The 27,141-nt window shown below is 46.7% G+C and overlaps 1 protein-coding gene across 1 annotated transcript; it reads right to left on the bottom strand.

The window, feature by feature from the left end:
• Positions 1-58: 58 nt before the first annotated feature.
• PHYKPL (5-phosphohydroxy-L-lysine phospho-lyase) lies at positions 59-25,534 on the bottom strand (the record flags this gene model as incomplete). Its single annotated transcript, XM_079702504.1, has 13 exons — positions 59-253; positions 721-798; positions 1,813-1,943; positions 3,782-3,871; positions 4,281-4,435; positions 16,832-17,057; positions 17,314-17,396; positions 18,941-19,057; positions 19,135-19,222; positions 19,990-20,064; positions 23,284-23,443; positions 24,536-24,654; positions 25,476-25,534. 12 exons carry the CDS (start codon positions 25,532-25,534, stop codon positions 749-751), a joined length of 1,353 nt encoding a protein of 450 aa, XP_079558630.1. The 3' UTR covers positions 59-253; positions 721-748.
• Between the last annotated feature and the right edge of the window lie 1,607 nt (positions 25,535-27,141).

Raw genomic sequence — 27,141 nt, 5'->3', positions numbered from 1 at the left:
CACGTCTTTGGTTAGTTTCCTTTAATGAATTGGCCCTGCCTAGGACTTGTGCCCCTTTAAAGAAGTGGCTTCAAAGTGGAGTGGCTCAGATATTTGGAGCAGCTGTTCAAGGGGGTGAAGACAGTACAGTGAGGGTTACCACCCTCAGTGGGGACACTGCCCCAGGGCAATTCGAATCTGGAGCATCTTGGAACACCTGTCTTGACTTGCCATTGGAAATGGGATTCTCTCTCCCAGCAAAGACAGTGTGAACCTAAAGACGAGAGCAGACACACAAAGGGCCAGCTGGATCTGGGCAAGACGGTGCCCCTCCTGGTTGTAACAGCCCCTGTGGCAGGGCCTATTTGTTGGCCTGATTGGAGCACCCCAAGTCTAGTGGCTGAGGCCTAAGATAGCTAGTTGTAAGACACAGCACTTGGCTGGGGGCTGCAGGTGGATAAAGCCTGGCAGAAGCTCTCCCATAGAGGAACTGGCTGGAGAAGGGAGGAAACAGCTATACTCTTTGCTCAGCCATCAAATGCAAACAAGTACTTTGGAGATTTTTCAGGGGTGGGGGATGGGGAGGGCCCAAGGCTGCCAGAGCCTCCCAGTATTAAAACTAACCTGTGGGAAGGGGACATCACTTGGAACAAGAATGTTGAAGGAGCTACTAAATGGATGGTAAGGAACCCAGTTCTGATTCTCTAGGAATATAAGAAGTAACTTGAGGACACCACTTACCTAGAGGACACCCCTCAGCAGAGCTGCCTCAGGGCTGAAGCCTCAGTGTCTCACAACTTCTCACTTTCTCTTCCATGTCTGAAAAAGACGGTCAACCTTTCTCCTCTGCTAAAGACTTCTGCCTTCAGTGTCCAGGCTTCTTGGATGGCAGTGTGGAGATTGGGCCCACTGGCCTGTCCAAGCCCATGTCCCACCCTTTACCCATGTGTACAGGCCACTACAGGGTCAGCAACAATTTCCCAAGAGGATGAAACCAGCCCTCGGATTTCCTGAGGCTTCCAGGCTCAACTGAGTCCCCTCTATACAGTAACTCCAAGCCAGTTCTGTGCCCAGTCAGCTTTTCCTCCACAGGCTTCCCGGAAATAATTCCCTTCCCCCAGCAGGTTCCGTACCACCTCCAGTTGTGTCTAGTAGGGACTGGCCTCAACTCTAGAGACCTGGGGACAGCAGTGAAATAGCCTGGGGGTGGGGTGGGGGTGGTTGTAGCTGGGCTGCTCTGATCTCTACCAGGAAGATAGCATTTTGCCTATTTTGGGGTCCCCCACTGAGCTCTGTACATGCAACATGGCTTCAGTGCACAGATGTGTCCAATTTGGTAATTACAGATTTCCTTGTAAGTGGATTTAGGGGAGAGCCTGACTTTCCTGAATGATTAGGAATGTGCAGAGGGGTTTCATTCTGTGTTCAATCAGTCCAGGCTGCAAATCTCATGTCAGCCACTTAGCTGAAAAAAAGCAAAGTTCCTGCCGTCTACACCTCAGGGAGGCTTTAAGGACACAATGGAATCTCCCACTAGTTCCGATACTTGGGCTGAAAAGCCCAGCCCTGCTTCCCTTGTCCTGCATGCCACACTGGTGCCTGCCCAGGCAGGATGGGTGGTGGCTCAGTCCCCACCTACCCAGGGCTCAGATTTTTGCGGGGCACAGGCAGGAATAGGGGAGGCCTCCACTTCAGCTCCCTACTCCGTTCACTGTTCAGAGGACACCTGGCTCAGCTGTTGCACCCCTGTCCCTGGGCATGCTGGGAGGTCCTAGCTCCAGGCTGGGTTCTAGAGAGACAGTTATCAGCTGCCCCTTGGGTCTCCAGGCTCACCTGTCAGGATGGCATCCAGCTTTGCTACCACGTGTCGTGCGTTGTCCAAGCTGAAACACATCGGGGGCTTGAACTTCAGGACATTCCTCCCGGGGCCATCGGTGCTCAACAAAATGTAGTTTTCTTTCAGCCTGCAAGGATAGGACAGAGCAGGACCTGCTGCCCACCAGCCAAGGGCACTTCACATGGGCCTTTCAGACCTTCCTCAGCCTGGCTTTGGCCTCATGGGCAGGACTCCAGCCACACTGCCCTCAGAACCTTCCATAGGCCAGTTCCCACCAGGATACAGCATTGGCCACCCCCTGCCAAACTCCTGCCCAACTTTATGGCCCAGCATCAGAGGCCCCTGTCTGGGGTGCCCTGCATCTGGCCCTGAGCCTGCCGCCCCCTCCCCGCCCCCCGCAGGGGTCTTGCTTCATCCATCCCTGGAGCCCCAGTTGAAGCCAAGCTGAGATTGGCCACAGGGCTACAATGTGGACAGCAAAGAGTCCCTGCATTTTTCATTTTAACATATGGCTTATGTGACGTTGTATGGTTTACTTTTTATATGGAAAGTGTCCAATATTCACAGTAGTACAGTGAACCCATGGAGCCCTCACCTAGCTTCTAACTTCCCCGCCAACCCTTTCTCTACTCTGCCCCCAGGTTATGTTGTAACCCCAGACAGGACTATCCAGTTTTAATTTCCAGTTCTTTTTGGAAGTTATTTAACATCATCATTGGTATCTAATAATTGTTTTTAATATTCCACATTTACACTTTTAACCTAGGAAGGTATTTTGGCCTCTGAGAGAAGGGGTCTGATGTGACTGTATTTACACTCTGACTGCCCCCCTCTGATTCTTTTTTATTTATTCCTTTTATGTAAGTCTTGTCAGGAGCAGGGTGTCCTCAGCCTGCCTCTGGCTCCTTTCTCGCATCCCAGTCTTCCTGGCACTGATGGCATCTGTGCTAGAAAGATCAGTTTAAATCCAGCTCTGCCTTTAGCAGGGTGACTGCCACTGAAACACCGTTCCACCTGGTTCCTGTTTCTTCACTGAACTGGAGAAACCACAGGGGTGGTTGTAAGGTGGAGGAGGTCAGGCTTGGCTGAGGATCTGACTCCCTCCTTTCCACAGACCATCCTGAATTTCTGAGTCTTGAGGCTCCCTGGGGGAAGGGGTGGGTGAGCTGGTGGATGTGCCCAACCAGCAGAGAGAAGGCAGGGGCTGGGCAGCCACGCAGGAGGGCTCAGCTTCAAAAACCGTGTGGGGAGAACGATTTTTACATCAATACTGTTTATGTGAATTCGAACCAGAATGACGCACATTTCACAACTTGAATAAGGACACGTATCAAACACTAGATGGGTTTTCCAAGGTGGGGGAAGGGGGTAGGAGTGAGGAATGGAAATAAAACGGAAGGAACTAAACAAGAAGGGAAAGGGTCCTGGGGCTCGGGTCCTGCGTGGGGTTCAAGTGAAAGAACATGCGAACCAGAACTGGGAGCGAGGGCTTCTGAGTCCTGAGATGCTGAGTCATCCAGACACTCCCCACCCAGACAAGGAACAGGAGTTCTATTTGAAAACCCTCTAGGAATGGGGAGTCTGGTTCTGCCACAGCCCCAGGTGTGGCTCTGGAGAAGCTGCTTCCCTCGGGCAGCCTGGGGCTCTGAAATGCAGCGTTGGGGTTGCCTGGGTCTGAGAGCTTCTGCAGCTTTGGCATTCTTGGCAGAAGTGTCTGCTCAGGCTGGGAATGGCCCGCACCCATCTGAAGCCTTTGCTGCCGGGCACTGGGTACAGAGCTGTTGGGGCCACTTTCTCTGTCCACAGAGCCCAGTCAAAGGGGTGCACAGATTGGCAGCCCTCTAACCCAGAGGCTAAAAGCTGCCTCCTTCAGTCAACCCTGTGTGGGCCCAGCGTGCCCGGGAGAGGCAAGAGGGGAGCTCTTTCCCAGTCAGGGCCGTAGAAACAAGTTTCAAGAAAAAATACCTGGATACCACATAGTCAGCCTCTTCGGTTGCTGGCATCCTTGTGGCCACATCTTTGATCAGATCCACACCAATGAAGAGCCCAACGCCCCTGGAGCAGAAGGTGACATCTCAGGAGGCCAGGCCTGAGGGACCATGGTTCTTGTTCTCACCCTCTGCCTGGGCCTCAACCAAGCCCCTATCAGAAAGCCCACCAGGGCTTGCACCTCTGCCTCCTGGGGAGGCTGAGAGCTGTAGGAACCCTTGGAGGGTGCTAAAATAGTTCCAGGAAGTAACTGCGATGGTGAGGGGCCCTCAATGTGGATAGAGGAAAGTTTGATCCTGGCTTCACCCACCTCCTCCCTCCAGAGGTGCCATCTTGGGCAATAGCACCTGTAGGTGCTTCAGTTCCTCCTCTGTGGAGTGGAGATAAAAGTTCCCACCATCCCAGGTGGTGACGAGGTGAATGAAGGAACCACACCAGGCCCCTGGCAGGTGGTGACTGCTACCCTGAGCCTCACCTGATGTCCCCAAGGATGGGATGTTTGGCTTTCTGCTGTCCAAGGAGCTCCATCAGGAAGCTGCCCACAGAGGCAGCATGAGCCTGCAGCTGCTCCTTTTCCAAGACATCCAGGACGGCCAGCCCCACAGCGCAGGACACTGGGCTGCCCCCAAACTGAGCCAGGGGACAGAGAGCATGTCAGGTGCTCAGCAGAGTGGGCCATGCCCCAGGGACTGTGCAGGGCAGCAGAACTGCCACATGCATTGCAAAGGCAGTGATGAGCACAGGCCCGAACCCCTCAGGGCTCAGCATGCTGGGCAGTAAATGGGGTTCTTCTGAAGCCCCCATGGGTTGTCCCAACTTTCCAGGTGCTAATGTGACTGTAGTCCAGGCCAAGTACCCCCAGGGGGGCAATAGGATCCCCAAGAACATGCAAAAATCAGAGGAGAGGATGTACTGGGCATTCCCACACAGCTGTTTTTTGTCAAAAGGCTTCAGGGCCCCATCTCGTGGACTGGACCCAGACCCACTGCATTGCACTGCCCATCATCTCTTTCAGGGAGGGGCAAGAGCAGCATGCCAGAGCCACACCCAGGAAAAGTCACTCTGTGGTTCCAGCTCACAGCTCTGCTGGCTGAGCCCAAGGCAGACTTTAGGGCGCAGACCACAAGCTGCCTGTGAGCCAAATGCGGCCTGAGGATTCATTTTGTTTGGCTTGTGTGGCATAATTAAAAGTTCTGAATTAGGTGCTAATGTCTTAAGAAGAGACTTAACACAAAAATAAGTCTGACTTAAACCTAGCCTATCTGGCTACATTGGCACTAGCTGTCCCCTTCAGGCACCCTGAGTGCTTTGACTCACTTCCTCCACCTGGCCCTGCAGGTGTCTGAGGACCTGCACTGCAGAGAGTCAGAAGGAAGGGGGTCTCTTGCAGATCTTTTTTTTTTTTTTAACTATCTTAAAAAAACCACAAAACTTTATTGAGGTATAGTTTACATACAATAAACTGCATATATTTAAAGTGTATATAGTTCAGTGTGACTTGACAAATGTATATACCTGTGGAACCTCCACTACCATGAAAATACAAAACATTTCCATCATTCCCCAAAGTTCCTTGTGCTCCCATCCACTACTGGCCCAGGCAACCACTGACTTGCTTTCTGTCACTATAGTTTTGCTTTTTCTGGAATGTCATATGAATGGAATCACAAAATATGTAACCTTTTGGGCCTGGCTTCTGCTCAACATGTTTTTAAAATTCATCCATAATGTTGTGTGTATTGGTAGTTTGTTCATTTTATGGCTGCATAGTATTCCATTGTATGGACACACTACAATTTGTTTATCCAAATTCCTGTTGATAGACCCTTGGGGCTTATTTTGATTTTTGGCTATTTACGAATAAAACTGTTATAAACATTTATAACAAGTCTTTTTGTTAACATACGTTCTCATTTCTCTTGGGTAAATACCTAGGAGTGGACCTGTTGGACGGCTTGATAAATATATTTAACTATATAAAAAACGTGAAACTGTTTTCCAAAGTCGTACCATATTACATTCCCACCATTAGTCTATGAAATCCCAGTAGCTCCACATCCTCAAAAACATTTGGAATTGTTGCATTTTTTAATTGCAGCCATTCTAATGGGTATGCAGTGGTATCCTGTAGACCATCTTGAAAATTTGCTTGCAGAACCTCATACTTGTGATCATAAAAAGCTTCCTAGGTGATTTGCTGTGAGGCAGCTTTCTGATATGTCCAAAGCAAATTATGTGTGGGATGGACATGGGATGGATTGAGGCTACTTATTGCATATTATTATCAACTGTGAACTCGTTAAAAGGTCGCGTGTTCTACCCACAGCATCTTTGGTTTAGAATTGTGGCCTGGCCAAGATGCTGAACTAGCATAATATATAACATAGTTATCTGTTCTGAACTAGTTCAGAAAAGGCAATATACAAACAAACAACAACAAAAAGCATCAACAACATACCATGAGGAGGGAAAATGATTTCCAACGTTGCCATATTATATTATTTAAAAATGTCTAGTTCTCAACAGAAAATTATGAATCATGAAAAGAAAGAAGAAAGCATGGCCCATATATGGGGTGGTGGTGGTGGGGTGTGTGGATACAATCAATAGAAACTGTTCTGGGGAAGCCCAGATGATGGGCTTATAAGACAAAGACTTTTTCTTTTTTTTAGACAAAGACTTTAAATCAGATATTATAAATATGTTTAAACACTAAAGGAAACTATATCTAAAGAATTAAAAGCTAAGCATGAAAATGGCGTCTTGCCAAATTTGGAAGATCAATAAAGAAATAGAAATTATAAAAAAGAACTAAATAGAAAGTCTGGAGTTGAAAAGCACAGTAGCTGAAATGAAAAATTAAGAGGCTCAACAGCAGATTTAATCAGGCAGATGAAAGAATCAGCAAACTTGAAGATACGTTGATTGAGACTGTCCAGTGTGAAAATCAGAAAGAAAAAAGAATAAAAAAAATGAACAGAGCCTCAGAGACCTGTGGGACACAAGCATACCAACATATGCAAATAAGAATTCCGGAAGGAGAGGAAGGGGCAGAAAGAATATCTGAAGAAACAATGGTCAAAAACTTACTAAATTTGACTAAAAAAACATCCCAACAACAATCTAAACATCCAAGAAACTCAATGAACTCCAAGTAGAATAAACAAGTTTCATACCTAGACACAACAGAACCAAGGTACTGAAAGACAAGAACAAGAGGGTGGTAAATGGGTGAAAGTCGTCAAAGGTAAAAAAATGCCAGTTATAAATAAGTCACAGGGATGTAAGGTACAGCATGGTGACTATAGTTAATAATACTGGGGACTTCCCTGGTGGTCCAATAGTTAAACTCTGTGCTTCCACTGCAGGGGGCTTGGGTTTGTTCCCTGGTCAGGGAACTAAGATCCCACATGCTGCACAGCGCTGCCAGAACAAACAAACAAGCGATACTGTATTGTATATTTGCAAGTTACTAAGAGAGTAGACATTAAAAGTTCTCATCACAAGAAAAAAAACTGTAACTTTACGGTGATGGATGCCAAGTAAACTTATTGTGGTTATCATTTTGCAATACACACAAATAGTGACTCATTATATTGTACACCTGCAACTAATATGATGTTGTCTGTCAATTATACCTCAAAAAAAAAGACAAAGAGAGAATATTGAAATTAGCAAGAGAAGCAACTCATCATGTACAAGAGATTCTCAACAAGATTAATAGCTGATTCCTCATCAGAAACCCTGAAGGCCAGAAGGCAGTGGGATGACCTATTCAAAGTGATGAAAGAAAAATACTGTCAGTCCAGAATTCTCTATAAAGTAAAAGTATCCTTCAAAGATAAAGGAGACAGGAATTCCCTGGTGGTCCAGTGGTTAGGACTCTGTGCTCTCACTGCCAAGGGCCCGGGTTCAATCCCTAGCTGGGGAACTAAAATCCAACATCCCACAAGATGCATGGTGCAGAATAAAAAAGAAAGGAAAGAAAAAGAAAAGAAAGAAGAAAAAGAGGAGAAACTAAGGTAGTTCTAGATAATGAAAAAACTGAAAAAATTTGTCAGCAGCAGATCTACTTTACATGAAATACTAACAGTATTTCTTCAGGCTGAAATGAGAGGACATCAGACAGTAAATCAAATCCACATGAAGAAATAAAGAGTACTGGTAAAGACACAAGTAGGTTGAAAGCAAGAGAGTGAAGGTATGCCATGCAAACAGTAACCAAGAGAGCTGGTGTGGCTGTAGTAATATAAAAGACTTGCAAGATTAAAATTGCTATTAGCAACACAGGAAAACATAATGATAAAAGAGTCAATCTATCAAAATGATATAACCACTACAAAAACATATGTACTTAACAACAGAGCCCCCAAATACGTAAAGCAAAAAATGAACTGAAAGGAGAACTACAGAATTCAGTAAGAATAGTTGGAGAGTTCAGTCTCTCATTTTCAATAATAAACAACTAGACAGAAGATCAACCAGGAAGTGGAAGGCTTGAACAACACTATAAACTAACTAGATCTAATAGATATATACAGAACACTCCACTTCAAAAAAGCAGTATAAATACTCTTCTCAAGTGCACATGGAACATTCTCCAGGATAGACTATATATCAATATATTAGGCTGTAAAACAAGTGTCTATATATATATATATATATATATATATATATATATTTTTTTTTTTTTTTTTGCGGTACACGGGCCTCTCACTGTTGTGGCCTCTCCCGTTGCAGAGCACAGGCCCCGGATGCACAGGCTCAGTGGCCATGGCTCACGGGCCTAGCCGCTCCGTGGCATGTGGGATCTTCCCGGACCGGGGCACAAACCCATGTCCCCTACATCGGCAGGCGGACTCTCAACCACTGCGCCACCAGGGAAGCCCAAAGTGTTAATATATTTTAAAAGTCTGAAATCATAGAAAGTATCTTTCTCACCACAGTGGAATGAAGCTAGAAATAAATAACAGAACACTGAAAAACTAAAAATATGTGAAAATTAAATAACATGCTTAAACAAACAATGGGTCAAAGAAGTCATGGGAGATTAAAAAATGTTTAGAGATAAATGAAAAAGAAAGCACAACATACCCAAACTCATGGGATGTGGTAAAAGTAATGCTTACAGAAAACTTCATGTCTGTAAATACTTCTGTTAAAAAAAAAATCTCAAATGAATATTTCCACCTTAAGAAAGTATAAAAAAGAAGAGCAAACTAAATCCAAAGCAAAAATAAAGGAAATCATAAAGACTACAGTGGAAATAAATAGAAATATAGAAAAACAATAGAAAAAAATCAACAAAACCAAAAGTTGATTCTTTGAGAAAATCAATAAAATTGACAAACATTAGCTAGACTGACCAAGATAAAAAGAAGAGTCAAATTACTAAGATCAGGAATGAAAGAGGACACACCACTGCCAATCTTACACAAGTAAAAAGAAGTATAAGGGAATAATGTGAACAACTGTCTGTCAACAAGCTAGATGAAATGAACAACTTCCTAGAAAGATAAAAAATATTGACGCTGATTCGAGAAGAAATAGAAAATCTGAATAGACCTGTGGCAAGTAAAAAGAATGAATTAGTAATTAAAAAATCCTCACAAAGCAAAGCCTAGAACCAGATGGCTACACTGGTGAATTCTACCAAAACGTTGAAAGAATTTCTACCAATCTTTCAGAAAGTCTTCCAGAAAATAGAAGAGGCATGAACACTTCCTGGATCAGTCTTTGAGGGCAGTATTACCCTGATACCAAAACCAGACAACGATATCCCAAGAAAACTATAGATCAATATCTCTTAAGAACATAGATGTAAAAATCCTCAAAAATTACAATAGCAAACTTAATCTAGCAACATATAAAAAGGATTATACACCATGATCACGTGGGATTTATCTCAGCAATGTAAAGTTGGTTTGACATGTGAAAATCAAATAATGTAATAAACCATATTAATAGGATTAAGAACAAAAAAAATCACATGATCATTACAATAAACGAAGAAAAAGCATTTGATAAAACCCAACAGCCTTCATTATAAAAGCTCTCAACAAATTAGGAAAAAAGGGGAACTTCTTCAATCTGATAAAAGGCTTCTATGAAAAATTCACAGCTGATATTATACTTAACGGTGAAAGACTGAATGTTTTCCCCTAAGATTAGGAACAAGACAAGATGTCTACTCTTGCCATTTGTAGTCAATATTGTACTGGAGGTTCTAGGGCAGTTAGGCAAGAAAAAGAAGTAAAAGGCATTCAAAATGGAAAGGAACAAGTAAACCATTTCTATTCACAGATGACATAATTTGGTACACAGAAAATTCTACAGAATGTATAAAAAACTATTAGAGCTAATAAATGCATTCAGTAAGGTTGCATGATACAAGATCAATATCCAAAAATCAACTGTATTTCTATATACCAGCAATGAAGAATCTTAAAGTGAAATGAAAAAAACAATTCCATTTATAAAGGCATGAAAAAGAATACAATACTTAGGAGTAAATTTAACAGAAGTAGTTCAAGACTTTTACAGGGATTTCCCTGGAGGTCCAGTGGTTAAGACTCTGTGCTTCCACTGCAGGGGGTGTAGGTTCAATCCCTGATCAGGGAACTAAGATCCCGCATGTGGTGTGGCCAAAAAAAAAAAAGACTTTTACAATGAAAATTATGAACATGATTGAAAAACAGTTAAAGACCTCCATAAATGGACAGATATCTCATGTTTATGGATTAGAAGACTTAATACTGTTAAGATGGCAATACCCTCCAAATTGATCTATAGATTCAATGCAATCTCTTATCAGACTCCAAGCTGCTTTTCTGGTAGAAATTAACAAGCTGATTATGAAAATTCATATTGAAATGCAAGGGACCCAGAATAGCCAAAACAATCTTCAAAAAGAAGAACAAAGACTGGGGGATTAACAGTTCCTGATTTCAAAACATACTACAAAGTATAGTAGTCTAGACTGTGTGCAACTGGCAGGAGGATAGATTTTTGATCAGTGGAACAGAACTGGAAGTTTACAAATAAACCATTAAATCCATACATTTGGGACTTCCCTGGTGATCCAGTGGTTAAGAATCTGCCTTCCAGGCTTTGCTGGTGGTGCAGTGGTTGAGAGTCCGCCTGCCGATGCAGGGGACATGGGCTTGTGCCCTGGTCCGGGAAGATCCCACATGCCGCGGAGCGGCTGGGCCCGTGAGCTGTGGCTGCTGAGCCTATGCTCCGCACCAAAAAAAAAAAAAAAAAAAAAAAGAATCTGCCTTCCAATGCAGGGGACGCAGGTTCAATCCCTGATCAGGGAACTGGAACTAAGATCCCACATGCCACGGGGCAACTAAGCCCACGTGCTAGATCTAGAACACACGCACCACAACTAGAGAGCCTGCGCACCGCAACTACTGAGCCTGTGTGCTGCAACGAAAGATCCTGCATGCCACAACAAAGATCCTGTGTGCTGCAACTAAGACCCAATGCAGCCAAAAAAAAAAAAAAAAATAAATCCATGCATTTATGGTTGATTGATTTTTTTAAAAATTCATTTATTTAATTTTTGGCTGCATTGGGTCTTCGCCGCTGCACACGGATTTTCTCTAGTTGCTGACAGCGGGGGCTACTCTTTGTTGTGGTGCGTGGGGCTTCTCTTGTTGCAGAGCACAGGCTCTAGGTGTGCGGGCTTCAGTAGTTGTGGCACACGGGCTTCAGCAGTTGTGGCTCGTGGGCTCTACAGTGCAGGCTCAGTAGTTGTGGCGCATGGGCTTAGTTGTTCCGCGGCATGTGGGATCTTCCCGGACCAGGGCTCGAACCCATGTCCCCTGCATTGGCAGGTGGATTCTTAACCACTGCACCACCAGGGAAGCCCTGGTTGATTGATTCTTGACAAGGGTGCCAAGACCATTCAATGGGATAAGATATAATAAAGAATATTCTTTTCAGCAAAAGGTTTTGGGACAACTGGATATCTATATGCAAAGTTAAATAACCCCACCTCATACCATATTTAACCCCACATCATACCATATTTAAAAGCTAGCTCAAAATGGATCCAATACCTAAATATAACAACTAGAACTATAAAATTCTAGGAAGAAAAAACAGAGGTGTAAATCTTTATGACTGTTGATTAGGCAATGGTTTGTTAGCTATGACTCCAAAGTACAAGCAACCAAAGAAAAACTGGACTTCATCAAAATTAAAAACTTCTGTGCTTCAAAGGATACTACCGAAAAAGTGAAAAGACACCTCAAATAATGGGTGAAAATACTTACAAATTATATATTTGTAAGAATCTAGTATTTAAGATACATAAAGAACGCTTACAACTCAGCAAAAAAAGACAAGTAACCCAATTAAAAAATGTGCAAAGGATATATTCTTTGGAATATATATGTCATATATATTGGGATACATATATATATATATATATACACACATACATATGTGTGTGTGTGTGTGTGTGTGTGTGTGTGTATATATATATATATATATGGTCAATAAGCACATGAGAAGATTCTCAACACCTCTAGCCATCAGGCAAATGCAAATCACAATGAGATACCACTTCACACTCACTAGGATGGCTATAATAAAAGAGAGAAAATAAATGCTGGAGAGTATATGGAGAAATTGGAACCCTCATACGTTGCATGTAAAGTGGTATAGCTGCTTGGAAAAAGTTTGTCATTCCTCAAAAAGTTAAACTTAAGAGTTGCCATATGACCCAGAAATTCCACTCATAGGTAAGGTATACGCTCAAAAGAACTGAAAACACATTCCATACAAAAACATCTACACTTAGTGGGAAGCAGCCGCATAGCACAGGGAGATCAGCTCGGTACTTTGTGACCGCCTGGAGGGGTGGGATAGGGAGGGTGGGAGGGAGACGCAAAAGGGAGGGGATATGGGAACATATGTGTATGTATAACTGATTAAATTTGTTATAAAGCAAAAAAAAAAAAACAAAAAAAAACAAAAAAAAAACATCTACACTGAATGGTCAACTGCAGCATTATTCATAATAACCAAGGAGGGGAAACAACCAAAACATTAACTGAAGAACATGGTATACTCATACAATGGAACATTAATCATTCATAAAAAGGAATGAAAGACTGATTCATGCTATAACATGGATGAACCTTGAAAACATTATGCTACGTGATAGAAGCCAGACACAAAAGGTTACATATTGTGTGACTGTATTTATGTGAAATGTCAAGAACAGGCAAATCCATGGAGACAGAAAGAAGGTTAGTGATTGCCAGTAATTGTAGAGAAAAGGCAATGGGGAGTGATTGCTAATGGGTATGGAGTTGCTTTTTGGGGTGATGAAAATGTACAACAATGAAAATTAAGACAGTGATAATGGCTGAACCACCTGGTGAGTATACTACAAAAGATTGAATTGTACTTGAATTAAAAACCATTGAATTTGTATTTGAAAGAGTAAATTTTATAATATGTGAATTACATCTCAACTAAAAAAGAATCAGTGATTTCAGCCTTTTCAACAGCAACACTGCATGCAAGTGACAATGGAATACACTTTTTTAAAAAAAATGAATCCATCAGCACTGACTTTATTTCTTTAGGCCATGCCACGTGGCATGCAGAATCTTAGTTCCCTGACCAGGGATTGAACCTGTGCCCCCTGGAGTGGAAGCATGGAGTCTTAACCACTGGACAGCCAGGGAAGTCCCTGGAGTATGCTTTTACAGTAACTAGGACCTAGATTTTATTTTTAGCTAAAATAGTTAAATATGAGGGCCTGACACAAATACCCTTAGGCACAGAAGACCTCAGAAGGTTTGCATCATAAAGGCTTGCACTGAAAGGAATTTGGGATGAAATACTTGTAATACAGATACTTAAATAAAATAGGAAGGATTAAAAGACACAGAAAAGTATGGTAAACTGAAATTCTAAATTAAGATGCTAGCAACAGGCCTAAATATATCAATAGTTACATTATATTTAAAGTCATTACTTTGAAGTCAAATATTAACAGATTTGGGCAAAAACCCAAATTCTAGATATATGCTGGTTAAAAAGAAATACACCTTAAAGCATGAGCACACAAGGTTGAAAATAGAAGGGTGGAAAATAATACATTGGGTAATTGCTAGTCAAAAGAAAGCTGACTTAGCTTTATAATATCAGATAAAATAAACTTTAAGACCAAAAACATTATTAGGAATGGAAAATGTTACTCCATATGATAAAGGACTCAATTCTTGAGAAACTGCACAGCCACACGCAAACGAATGAAACTGGACCACTATTTTACACCATACACGAAAAAATTAACTCAAAATGGACTGAAGATTTGAATGTAAGACATGAAATCATAAAACTCCTAAAGAAAACATAGGCAGTAAGCTCCATGACATCGGTCTTGGCAATGATTTTTTGGATTTGACACTGAAAGCAAAGGTAACAAAAGCAAAACTAAACAAGTGGGACTACATCAAACTAAAAAGCTTTGCACAGCAAATCATCAACAAAATGAAAAGGCAATCAACTGACTGGGAGAAAATATTTGCAAATCATGTATCTAATAAGGAGCTAATATCCAAAATATATAAAGAATTCATGTAACTCAGCAAAACACAAAGCAATACAATTAAAAATTGGGTAGAGGGGCTTCCCTGGTGGCACAGTGGTTAAGAATCCACCTGCCAATGCAGGGGACACAGGTTCAAGCCCTGGTCCAGGAAAATTCCACATGCCACGAAGCAACTAAGCCCGTACGCCACAACTACTGAGCCTGTGCTCTCGAGCCCACAAGCCACAAGTACTGAACCCACGTGCCACAGCTACTGAAGCCTGTGCGCCTAGAGCCTGTGCTCTGCAACAAGAGAAGCCACCGCAATGAGAAGCCTGTGCACGTCAACAAAGAGTAGCCCCCAATCGCCGCAACTAGAGAAAGCCTGCGCACAGCAACGAAGACCCAACACAGCCAAAAATAAATAAATTAAATAAATAAATTAAAAAAAAATTGGGTAGAAGATCTGAATAGACATTTTCCCAAAGAAGACATACAGATGGCTAACAGATACACGAAAAGGTGCTCAACACCACTAATCATCAAGGCAATGCAAATCAAAACCACAATGAGATGTCACCTCACACCTGTTAAAATGGCTATTATCAAAAAGACCAGAAATGGGCTTCCCTGGTGGCGCAGTGGTTGAGAGTCTGCCTGCCGATGCAGGGGACACGGGTTCGTGCCCCGGTCCGGGAAGATCCCACATGCTGCGGAGCGGCTGGGCCTGTGAGCCATGGCCGCTGAGCCTGCGCGTCCGGAGCCTGTGCTCTGCAACGGGAGAGGCCACAACAGTGAGAGGCCTGCATACCGCAAAAAAAAAAAAAAAGACCAGAAATAACAAGGGCTGGCAAGGTTGTGGAGAAAAAGGAATCCTTGTGCATTGTTGGTGGGAATGTACATTGGTGCAGCCATTATGGAAAACAGTATGGAGGTTACTCAAAAAACTAACAATAGAACTACCATGTGATCCAGCAATTCCACTTTGGATATTTATCTGAAGGAACTGAAACTACTATCTTAAAGAGCTATCTGCACCCCTACAGTCATGGCAGAATTATTTACAACAGCCAAGATATGTGTCTGTTGATTGATGAATGGAATATATATATATATATATATATATGCAATTCAGCCCTAAAAGAGAAGGAACTCTTGCCATTTGCAACAAGATGCTTTCATAACTTGAGGGCATTATGCTAAGTGAAATAAATCTGACAGAGAAGACAAATACCATATGATTCCATTTGTATGTGGAATCTAAGAAAACCAAAAACTAAACACCCAAAAAACCCTGAACTTTTAGATACAGAGAACAGATTGGCGATTGCCAGAGGTGGGGGTGGGCAAAATGGGTGAAGGAGGTCAAAAGGTACAAACTTTCAGGTATGAAATAATTAAGTCGCAGGGACGTAATGTACAGCATGGTGACTGTAGTTAATGATACTGTAGTGTACGGGTGAAAGCTGCTAAGAGAGTAGATCTTAAAAGTTCTCATCATAAGAAAAAACAACTGTAACCATGTATGGTGATGGACGTTAACTAGAATTATTGTGGTGATCACATTTTATATACATATATATATATATATACACACACACACACAAGTACTGAATCATTATGTTGTACACCTGAAATCAATATAATGTTACATGTCAATTATACCGCAATCAAGAAAAAGATTCAATTCCCAATGAACATACAGAAATAAAAAAATATATATACTGGGAATTCCCTGGCAGTCCAGTGGTTAGGACTCCATGCTTTCATTGCCAAGGGCACAGGTTCAATCCCTGGTCAGGGAACTAAGATCCTGCAAGCCAAGCAGTGTGGCCAAAAAAACCCAAAAGTATATATATATACTACTTAATATTAAGTAATATATATATTACTTAACAGCCTCACAATATATGAAGCAAAAATTAACAGTATTACAAGAAAAAAATTGATCATTTTTCATCATAGTGTAGATTTAAACACACAGTTCTTAATTATTAATAGGTTAAGTAGGAAAAAAAAATCCAGTAAGAATACAGAAGATGCAAACAACGCAATTAACACGTATGACCTAAGAGACATTCAGGGAGTCTGGCAAACAACATTTAGAGAACCCACAATTTCCCAAGGACGTGTAGAACAATCACGTACCAGATCACCTCAACACATTTTACAGACTAAGTATCAAAAGAATAAGTGGCAGTAAGTCAGAAGTTAACAAAAAGATTTGAAAAAACTAGAATCGAATGATAATGCATTGGTTCTCAAACTTTCGGTCTTGGAATTCCCTTATACTCTCAAAAACTTGTGAGGAAGCCAAAGAGCTTTTGTTTATATGGGTTATATCTATTTACATTTACTGTAATATTTATGATAAAACACCTATATTTACAAAAAAATTAGCGAGTAGTAGTGGCCTTGTTTGTACAGAAGCCACCATGGTGCTTCCTGGCCCTGGAGCCTTCACTCACCGTGTTGAAGTACTCGACGCCGGTGGCTTCAAACGCCCTCGCCACAGCTTGTGTTGTGGCCACACAGGCTACAGGGTGGCCATTGCCAATGGACTTGCCCATGGTGACAATGTCGGGGACAAAGTCTTCCCCCTGCAGCTGGAAGGCCCAGAAGTGCTTGCCTACTCGGCCAAAGCCCACTTGAATCTCGTCTGCAACAAAGACCCCTCCGGCCCTGCGGATGTGCCTGTGGCAGAGGACACACGGCTGATGGGGGACTGTGGTGAGAGGGAGGAGACCAGGAGCTGGGAGGTCTTGGGACTCTGAATCCTGGCTTTGCCAACAGTAAGGTGGGGACCTTATGCAGATAGTTGGCCTTCTTGGAGCCACTATTTCTTCAGGGGCTTTGTCTGACAATTCTGGCAAACAGGCCAGGCTGAGGTTGGAATTTGGAACAAAGGCTGGCAAACCCCACCCTGGGGCAGCCTCTCCCACCTACTCACCCTGCCACTTCTCGGAAGTAGCCAGCAGGGGGAATGATCTGCCCTCCCACACTGGGCAGAGACTCAGCAAAGAACGCTGCGATCTGTGGAGGAGAAGGGAACGGCACTGCGGAGGGGCTGAGCTGCAAGCTGAGCACGTCCGCTGATGCTGGCTCAGTGCTGGCTCCAAACATGATGAGTTACTGTCTGCACTGTGCCCCCACTTTGGGCTCCACATCACACCTGAGGGTCTGTGACGTAGTTTTTTCAGGCCTTGAACCAATTCTTACCACCTGGATGCCTCCGGACCCCCTGAACTTAGCATGCTCCAGGTTAAATGCACTGACCTCAACCCTATAAGCCTGTTCCTTCCCTTCTCCCATATGGTGAGTCCCATCCCTCCCAACTAGGACAGAAATCTGGCCCCATCCTTGATCCAGCCTCCTTCTTCATCTATCAGTCAGCACAGCCTCTGACTCTATCCCTGTAACATCTTTGCACCCACTCCTTCCCCTCCCCGCTGGATACTCCTGCCTTCTGGCAGATCTGCCAGTTTCTGCCTTGGCCTCCTGCCTTCTAACTGGACACCTCTTCCAATCCATCCTCCACTGGCCACCAGGGTGATGCCTCAATGTAGACACTGAGCTCATCACTGTCCTGTTTAAAACCCTTCACTGACCCTTTTGCTTACAGCAACGACTTCCAAACTGTGTTCTGCCTTGGAGCTGCTTCAGAGGCTACTGCTGGGATGAAGGAAGGACTGACGGGGTGGGAAACCGGTCACCCACCCATGCTGCCACCACAGCAATCTTTCTGGTTTTATATAAGTAGGTGCAGAGCATCGGAAGTGCACGGTCCAGGCTTCCTGGATCTGGCTCTGCCAACCTTTCTGGCCTGTCTTTGCTATATATCCTGTGTTCAGTTGTCACTCCTTCAGCAAAGCCTTCTAGAGAGCCCTCATACCAATCACCAGCTGCCTCCCCTCTACTGTTGCCGTGGCTGCTGCTTTACCAGGGTATGACACACCTCTCCTGTCTCTGCCCCACAATCCATCTCTATTATGCTGCCCTGGGTGGGTCTCCCCATTGCTCACTCGGGCCAACAGGGCCTCCTCATGTCACCTGCCCTCAGACTGGCCCCATTCAAGTGCATCCCCTGGTCCTATTACCTTCTCTCTTAAAACTCTATAAAGGTCCCCCATGGCCTCTAGCCCCTCAGCTAAAGGGGCACTTGCAGTCCGCGGGCCTATGGTCCTGCCTGCTTCTCTAGGTTCATCTCCTGCCGGCTCAGTGTGGCCCCATACTCACATGGTTCCTGCACAGGCCGCCGCTCTGTTGAGGATGGCTTTCCTTGTTTACCCCCGACACCGCCTTGAGTGGCTAACTCCTACTCACCTTATATTACTAAAATAAGGCAGCACCCCCTCCACGGGCCCACCATCACACACACACCAGTCCAGCTTGGGCCCCTGGAGTCCAGTAATGCCCAGGACATATCTCTACCTAAACTCTCTGCTGAGCACTTAATCCCCCTACTAGACTCCCAAAGGGCAGGCCCTGGTTCTAATTTCTCTCAGGGTTCCCAAGATCCAGTCCAGGGCTGGCAACATTTGCTGTTCGCTGGACCAGACCTGCTTGGATGTGGTTACCTTCCTGCCCTTCTCCTGTGCGCTGCCGACCACACGTTTCACCTCGCTGGCATAGGCCACAGCTGGATTGGGGTGGTCCTCCCGGTAGGGGCCCCGGTAGGTGTCTGGGAGAGGTGCCTGTAGGGAGTGACAGCGCCATGTCATCCAGGCTGAGGTGCAAGCACCGGCCTGTTGCCCACTTGAGCAGCGCGTACCACGTGGACCCACTCCTTCTGGCCATCCAGGTCCCGGAACTTGTAGGGGCTGATGTCGATCAGGGAGCTCAGGTGACCATGATAAGCACTGGGGAGGAGAAGGGAGAGTGGGCTCAGGCCCAGGTGGCACGTACTCCCTGGCCTGGCCCTGACAACTGTCTATTCACCTCAGGAAACACTCAGGGAAGACCAACCTTTCAGACACAGCCTGAGTCCTAGGGCCAGGAACGAGCACAGGCCTTGGAGTCAGCAAGCCTTCCTCCAAGGCCACTTACGAGCTATGTAACGTGGCTAATCGTTAAAATCTTTGGGCTCAGTTCCCTCCTCTGTAAAGTTGGGGGGGGGGTGTTTCTCCTTCATGGTTGTAATGAACCTTAAATGTGATAATGCTCTAACCCTGGGCCTGGGTCTTGTGCACAGCAGATACTCAGTACAATGGGAGCTACTGTTGGAACATTTTTTAATTTTATTTTTTTATCTTTTGGCCGTTCCACACGGCATGTGGGATCTTAGTTCCCCGACCAAGGATCGAACCCGCGCCCCCTGCATTGGCAGTGCAGAGTCCTAACCACTGGCCCACCAGGGAAGTCCTTGCAACAGTTTTAATACCCAATATGTGGGACCAACTCTCACCACCTTGTAAAGCATTCTCTGCTCCCCAGAAGCTGCCACCACAGAAGAGACGCCAGGGGGAAAGAGACGCCTGGTGTGTGTGTGGGGGGTGTCTCTGTGGCCAGGTCCTCATGATCCTCTTCAGGCCCAGGCCCCTCATCTTTCCTGCCCAAGGCACCCAAAATCAGAGCCTCACTGATCCCCAATAAGCAGCAGGCCCACGCTTCTGGAAATGGCACTTACTGATCTAATACCACCACGTCCCAGTGTCCTGTGTATTGGCGTGCCAGCCTCAGGGCCAGGTCGTTGGCTTCTGACCTATGACAGAAAAGTGGATACTGCTTGCACAGCTGTCCAAGGGCTTTCCCTCCAGGATAACTGCTTTCTACAGAGAAACCTGGAGGGAAGGAGGAGCACTTCCAGCAGCAAGAAGATTCTTAGGACACAATTCATTAGTCATTCACTTATTCATTCAGTAAATATTTATCAAATGCCTTCAATATGCTAGGAGCTGGGGGCGAAAATAGTAAGTAAAACAGGCAGGCTGTCATGAAAGCCAAAAAACAAAGACAGAATGATCATTTGGTAAGCGCTACAATGGACACAGGGTGCCGAGAGAAGCAGGTGGGGCCCTACCTTAGATAAGGGGTGTTATGGGCTGAATCGTCTCCCCAAATTCATGTGTTGAAGCCCTAACCCCCAGTATCTCAGAATGTGATTGCATTTAAAGACAGGGCCTTTAAAGAGGTGATTAAGTTAAAATGATGCCATCTGGGTGGCCTTAATCCAATACAACTGGTCTCTTTGTAAGAAATTTGGACACACACAGAGACACCCAGGGGTGTGCATGCTCAGAAGAAAGGCCATGTGAAGACAGTGAGAAGGTGGCCACCTGCAACCAAGGAGACAGGCCTCAACGAAACCGAATCTGCCAGCACCTTGATCTTGGATTCTGACTCCCAGAACTGTGGGACAATAAATTTCTGTTTAAGCCACCTTGTCTATAGTATTTTGTTATGGCGGCCAGAACAGATTAAGGCCACACCTGTAGAGTCCTGAGGGTGAAGTTTCTAGGCAGAGTGAGCAGCACACACAAAGACCTTGTGAAGGAAAATTGCTCAGGGAACCACAAGAAGACAAGGGAGGCCAGGGGCAGCATGAGAGAGGAAGTGGGGAGACAGGCAGGGCTGCAGAAGGAGCCTGGATTTTCTTCTCGGTGCCATGTGAAGCTACTGAAAAGTTTTAATCAGAGAAGCGACATGATTCAGCTCCCATATGAGGAGGAAGCCTCTCTGTGTATATAATGGAGTAGAAGGGAATTAAAGTGCAAGTGAGGAGACCTAGAAGGAGGACATGAAGGTGAGAGCAGGTGGTGACCAGACAGACAGAGAGAGGTGGATGGAGTTAGGAGACAACCTGGAGACAGACAAGGCAAGCCTGATGCAGGACTGGGAGGAGGGTGCATTTCTACCTTGAGCAGAGGCGCAGACAGTGCTGCCATTTGTCAGGACAGATAGGGTGAGGGAGGGCCGGTCTTCTTGGGAAAGTCTGGGGTAGGTGCCTGAGAATGTCAGGGAGAGCCAGTGCCATGGTCCCACACCAGGTGTTAGCGAAGACAACTCTTTCTTTTTTTAAAAAAGAAATTGATTTATTTTATTTATTTTTAGCTGCATTGGGTCTTCGTTGCTGCGCACGAGCTTTCTCTAGTTGCAGCAAGCGGGGGCTACTCTGTTGTGGTGCGCGGGCTTCTCATTGCGGTGGCTTCTCGTTGCGGAGCATGGGCTCTAGGCCTGTGGGCTTCAGTAGTTGCAGCACGCAGGCTCAGTATTTGTGGCTCGTGGGCTCTAGAGCGCAGGCTCAGTAGTTGTGGCTCATGGGCTTAGTTGCTCCACGGCATGTGGGATCTTCCTGGACCAGGGATAGAAGCCGTGTCCCCTGCATTGGCAGGCGGATTCTTAACCACGGCGCCACCAAGGAAGCCTGACGATCAACTCCTGATGTCTTTTGGACAGGTGATGTTAGACCTGTTCCGAAGTCAAGTGGGCAGTTAGAACCTTGAGGCTGGAACACATGGGAAACATCTGGGTTTAAGATACAAATTTGGAGGACTTCCGTGGTGGTCCAGTGGTTAAGATTCCACACTCCCAATGCAGGGGGCCTGGGTTCGATCCCTGGTCAGGGAACTAGATCTCACATGTCGCAACTAAAGATCCTGCACACCGCAACGAAGATCTCGCGTGCTGCAACTAATACCTGGCACAGCCAAATAAATAAATAAATAATAATTTAAAAAAGATACAAAGTTGGGAGTCACCAGCATGTCGATGATATGTAATACATGGGAATGGATGAGGTCAGGAAGGCAGAGGGCTCAGAGAGGACCAGCCCTGAGGAATAGAGTAGGAAGAATCAGCATAGGAGACAGCGGGAGTGGCCAGAAGCTGGCAGAAAACCAGAAGCATGAAATGTTCTGGAAGCAAGACCAGAAAGCATTTCCAGAGAGAGTGGTAACTCTGTCAATATTACTGAGAGACAGGAAGACAAGGGCAGCAAAGAGACCAGGTCCCCCCACTGCTTCTATGCCTCATAATTCTCTGTACTTTTCTCTCCCAGGCACACTGGGCTGGTTCTGTGTACACGCCATCATCTGCCATTTCTGCCTCCACTGCTACTCCCAGTGTAGCATAACCTATCACGGGCCACTAAACTGGTGCCTAATGGTGTCCATTCTCGCTTTCCTCCAGTCCTGATGACATCACTTACCTGATTAAAACCCTCTGATGGCTTCCTAATGCTCTTAGGATACACAGATTCCTCACTTGAACAATAAAGCCCTGGGTGATGGACCCTGTCTCCCTCCCCAGTGTCCCCAGGCTCCCACCCTCTGCCCTCCCTCACTGGCTGCCTTTCAGCTCAAGTGTGCTGGGGTGCAAATATTCTTCCTGCCACAGGACCTCTGTACAGGCTGTTCCGTGTGGTGACCTTGACAAGAACACTTCCAATGGAGCGAGCAGCACCCTACCTTCCTCCTCATCTAGCTATCCCCTAGTCAGCTCTTAGCCTAACATCACTTCTTCAGGGACGCCTTCCCCGACCCTCTCAGAGCAGGCCAGGTCACCCCACTGCTTCTATGCCTCATTATTCTCTGTAGTTTTCCTCCAGACAATGATTCCTCTTTGTAATTCTGTATTTCTTTGAAGCATCTTTGATGTTTCTGTTCCTTACAGAGCAGGGATTTTGGCTGTAGCTCCCAGCACTGTGCCTGTGTATGCATAAAGCAGAAATAAAGGAACATATTACCTTGGTAAGCCCCAACAATGATCTTAGAAGACAGGTAATGGCACCCCTTACAAAGAGAACAGGAAAGTGGATCTGACAGAGAAGCAGCGGGGCCTGCAGCTGGGAAGCGTGGGTGCCTGGCCCACTGAGGGCTGCCTCTCCCCACACTCCGTCGGCTACACGATGCTATGCCCATGTGAGCAAATCTCTCCATCGTTGTCTCATCCTTTTGCTGGGGGCTGGCCACAGTGCACTTACCCAGAATTCAGGAAATAAAACACACAGAGCTTCTCCGGTAGGGTCTCGGACAGCCTCTGTGCGTAATCCACGATGTTGTCGTGCAGGTACCGGCTGTTGGTGTTGAGCACCTGGTTCTGTTCATGTGCTGCTTGGACCACGAGAGGGTGGCAGTGCCCAACTGCAAGAGGGCCACCTCCATCACACAGCCGGCCCCACTCAGCCAATCCCTCCGGGCCTCTCCCAGCCCCAATCTGTGAACCCAACTAGAGGAGATGCAGTTATAGAGGCAGAGGTACAGAGGAAAGACAGGAGTCTGAAGACAGAGGGGGCGAGACAGAGGTGCCAGTCTGGAAAGGGAGACCTAGAAAGAAGTCCCTGAGATTCTGGCAGAAGGCAAAGTTCTCTGGCAGAAAACTGATCTCGCAAAGCCATGTTCTTTAGGAAGCTTCTTGAGGCCTTCTGCTCAACAAAGACAGGGGTGTGGGATTTGGGGGACGGACAGGGGGTAGGGGTGTCGTCAGTGGCTTGACTTCACCAGTCGGGGGGCTGGAAGTAATGATGGCCAATGGCCAAGGATTATGATAAGAGAATGAAGATGATTGGGTGCTCACCAAGTGCCAGGCACACTCAAAGCAAGTTACATGAATTAACTCACTTAATCCCCCAAAACATCTGGAGATGCATACCAAGTATTATCATGTTCATTTTGCAGATGAGCAAACTGAGGCAGAGACTTAAACTTGCCACAAAGTTAGCAAGCGGAGGACAGGGATATGAACCCAGGGAGTCTGGAACTAGAGCCCCTGCTTTCAACTCTACTAACCTCCAATTTCCCTGCTGAGTCACTGGACTCCCTTTCCTTCCACCAGCTCTGGTGGCCTCATCTGGATAACTGAATTCCTACTTCAGTTTCCTTGTCCAGGACCTGAGATGATCACCTGGGCTGAAGCCTTGCCATCACTGCCAGGGCTCGGCCAGGGTCCTGTTGGGCTGCTGGCCATGGCTGGGCGGACTGCTGTTCTCTGAGCTCACTGTCAGTCCCAAGTGGAAGTGGACCCTTAGACTTAGGTCTCTGACTCCTGCTGATGTAGCAGAGCTACTGCTTGGAAACTTCTACAGCTACCCCAGAAAGACTGGGTCTCCTCTGCACACGGATGCTGGTTAAGCAGAACCTGAGTTCTCTGTACCTCTCTGAACCTCAGGTTCACCCTTGGACCAGGTTCACAGTGTTGGCATCCTTTCCTGCCCCGTCTTGAGGTATGATACTGACCGTGGGCCACATTGTTGATGCAATCGATGTATTCTGCCCCCTGTTCATCGTACATGTATTGCCCTTGGCCCCGGACAATCTTAATAGGATCCTCAGGAAAAAAGAGTCTGCAGGAATTGCTGTGGGGACAGACAACGAATGGACAGTCATGTCTGAAGACCGGAAGGGAGAAATCCACCCATCACAGGCCTCCCCCTACCCTTTCCCAGTTTCTGGAAAGGACAAAAGCTTGAAGGGCAAGTTGTTGCGTCCCTGCCTCCACTCCCCCCACTCCACAGGTGGCTGGAGAGGAGAAAAAGGATGGGGTAAGAAGTTGCTAAAACAAATTGTTTCTTAAGTCATTTGAAGGCTATGTAGCTTCATTCATTTCCACATGTGCCCACTGAGTCGCTTGGGTCCCGGGAAAAGGTGGCTGCTCCAGACCCACACGGGCTCCCTAAGGCAGTGTCTCTTTGCTGCGATGAGTGAGGAGGGCACCACCATTTGGTGGCTGGCTCTCGGCCCTAAACGAGTCCTTGCCAGCCAAGCCTGCTGCCTTGCTGGGGGCCAGCCCCAAGCTCTAGCCCAAGGCTGCCTCATGCCCCACGTCCCACCGAGAGCCCCTCAGACACAGGTCAAGGGTAGACTTTCTCTAAGGCTGCCTGTGAGCCGACACTCCACCCCACCCTTCGTCTGGACTTTCAGTCCCTTCCTGGGTCACTCCCGAGCCGGGCCCGGGTCCGGAGGGCGGGCCACCACTGGGCGAGGGCCTCCCAGGAGTCCGGCTGCGGGGGAGGCGCGGGATGAGACCGCCGAGACCGGCTGCGCGCGGCGGGGTCTCAGGGGCCAGAGGCGCCGGAACCGGGATAGGCCGTGCGAGGCCGCGGGGGCTGGGGCCTGTAGGCGCGCGCCGGACGTGCGTGCCTTGTGCGCGCCCCCCCACGCGTCGCCGTCTCGGTACCTGAGCAGTCGCCTCCTCAGGGCCAGAGTCGCGGCCTTCCCGCGCGGATCAGTGGCCATGGCGCCCGCCAGCACTCGCTCTGAAACGCTGCGCGGAGGCCGGGGGGTGAGGGTGGGGTGGTCCGGGCTCCGCCCAAGCCCCGCCCCCGTAGCGGGCCCCGCCCCTGGCAGAGCGCGACTCGGAGCTACTGTTTGCCCCGCGGCCCCGCCCCCAGGTGGGCCGTTTCGAGTTTGTTCCTTAATTAAGTTGGCTGAAGAGTCTGGCGGGCTCCCCACCTCTGCGAAGTTCCTTACACAACGCCGCGCGGGAGCCGGGTTTGTGCTCGCCTCGCCTAGTGCTGCCCCGGCCCTGGTCTCGGGACGCACCACGGTCCTCGCCCTCCCGGCCGCTGCTGTTTCCTTCCCCGAGAAGTGCCCCCCGGTGACCCCGCCGCTGCTCCTGCACTCGAGGGGGGTCTCTGAGCCTCGGCAGGGGCCTCGAGCTCAGTCCCTAAGTCTCCTTCCCCGTGCATAAAATGGGATGAGCCGCAAGCGTTCAGTGGGAACGTGTGACAGGCACCCAGCCTGGTGCACAGCTGGGGCCTCAAGTAGGCGAAGCCCAGGGGCAGGATCTTGGACTTCCCAGCCCCGTGAAGGAGCAGCAGGAAGGGCAGAAGGAGGGCACAAGGCCACTGCTGGAGCTGACTGAGGAGGTCCTGGGCATGACCTCCAGGACTCCTGCTGGAATCCAGGCAGGGTGAACACAAGCTATAGCAACACTAAGAGAATCTTACAGTGTTTAGGTGAGAGGAGAGTTAGGAGGCTTCCTGAGCCTTATATATGGATAGGAAACGGAGGCTCAGAAAGGGAAAGGGCTTGTTCTTAGACACACAGCAAGTGTGCAGCAGAGGCTGGACTCCCAACTCCAGGGAGTGATAGGAAAATGCTCCTAAGGGACTGGGAACCCGGGATAGCAGAGAGATATCCCCTCCTGGGACTTTCTGCCTCGGTGAACCCTATAGCAAGGGTGTAAGGCTGCAGCCTGAGCTGGGTGGCCTGGGCGGGCTGGGGAAAGGGAGGCTCCTGCTGTCACTCCTGTCACTTCTTCATGAGTCTCAGCCCTCTGCTTCACCCCCTCATTGCTGATTTCTTCATCTCTTCCCCCGTACAACTGTAAAATGCTTAAGGAATTTTTTTTTTTTTTTTTTTGGTTGTGCTATGAAGCTTTTGGGATCTTAGTTCCCCGACCAGGGATCGAACCTGGGCCCTGGCAATGAAAGCATGGAGTCCTAACCACTGGACCGCCAGGGAATTCCCGCTTAAGGCGTTTATTAAAGAACATTTGGAGTTTCTTTATTGTGGTAACATATATATAACATAAAATTTACCATTTTAACATTTTTAAGTGTACAAGTTCAGTGGCATTAAGTACACTCACGTGCACCCATCACCACCATCCATTGCCAGAACTTTTTCTTTATTGCACACTGAATGGAGTCTCTTTCTTTTAATTGTAAAGCTGAATTGAACCTTGATTCATGAAAAAAATTCCTCCCAAATTAACCAAGAGAGGTTACTCGTGGCCTGCACGTTTTTTCTGAGGGTCAAGCCCCCCTCCCTGCATGTGAAATGTGAGTGGGAGGTCACTGGTTTTCTCAGTGGATCTACTTCTCCTCTTTGGTAGAGAG

The sequence above is a fragment of the Hyperoodon ampullatus genome (assembly GCF_949752795.1).
Source record: "Hyperoodon ampullatus genome assembly, chromosome: 4".
NCBI classification, from domain to species: Eukaryota; Metazoa; Chordata; class Mammalia; order Artiodactyla; family Ziphiidae; genus Hyperoodon; species Hyperoodon ampullatus.
This window is presented reverse-complemented; position numbering and strand designations above follow the sequence as displayed.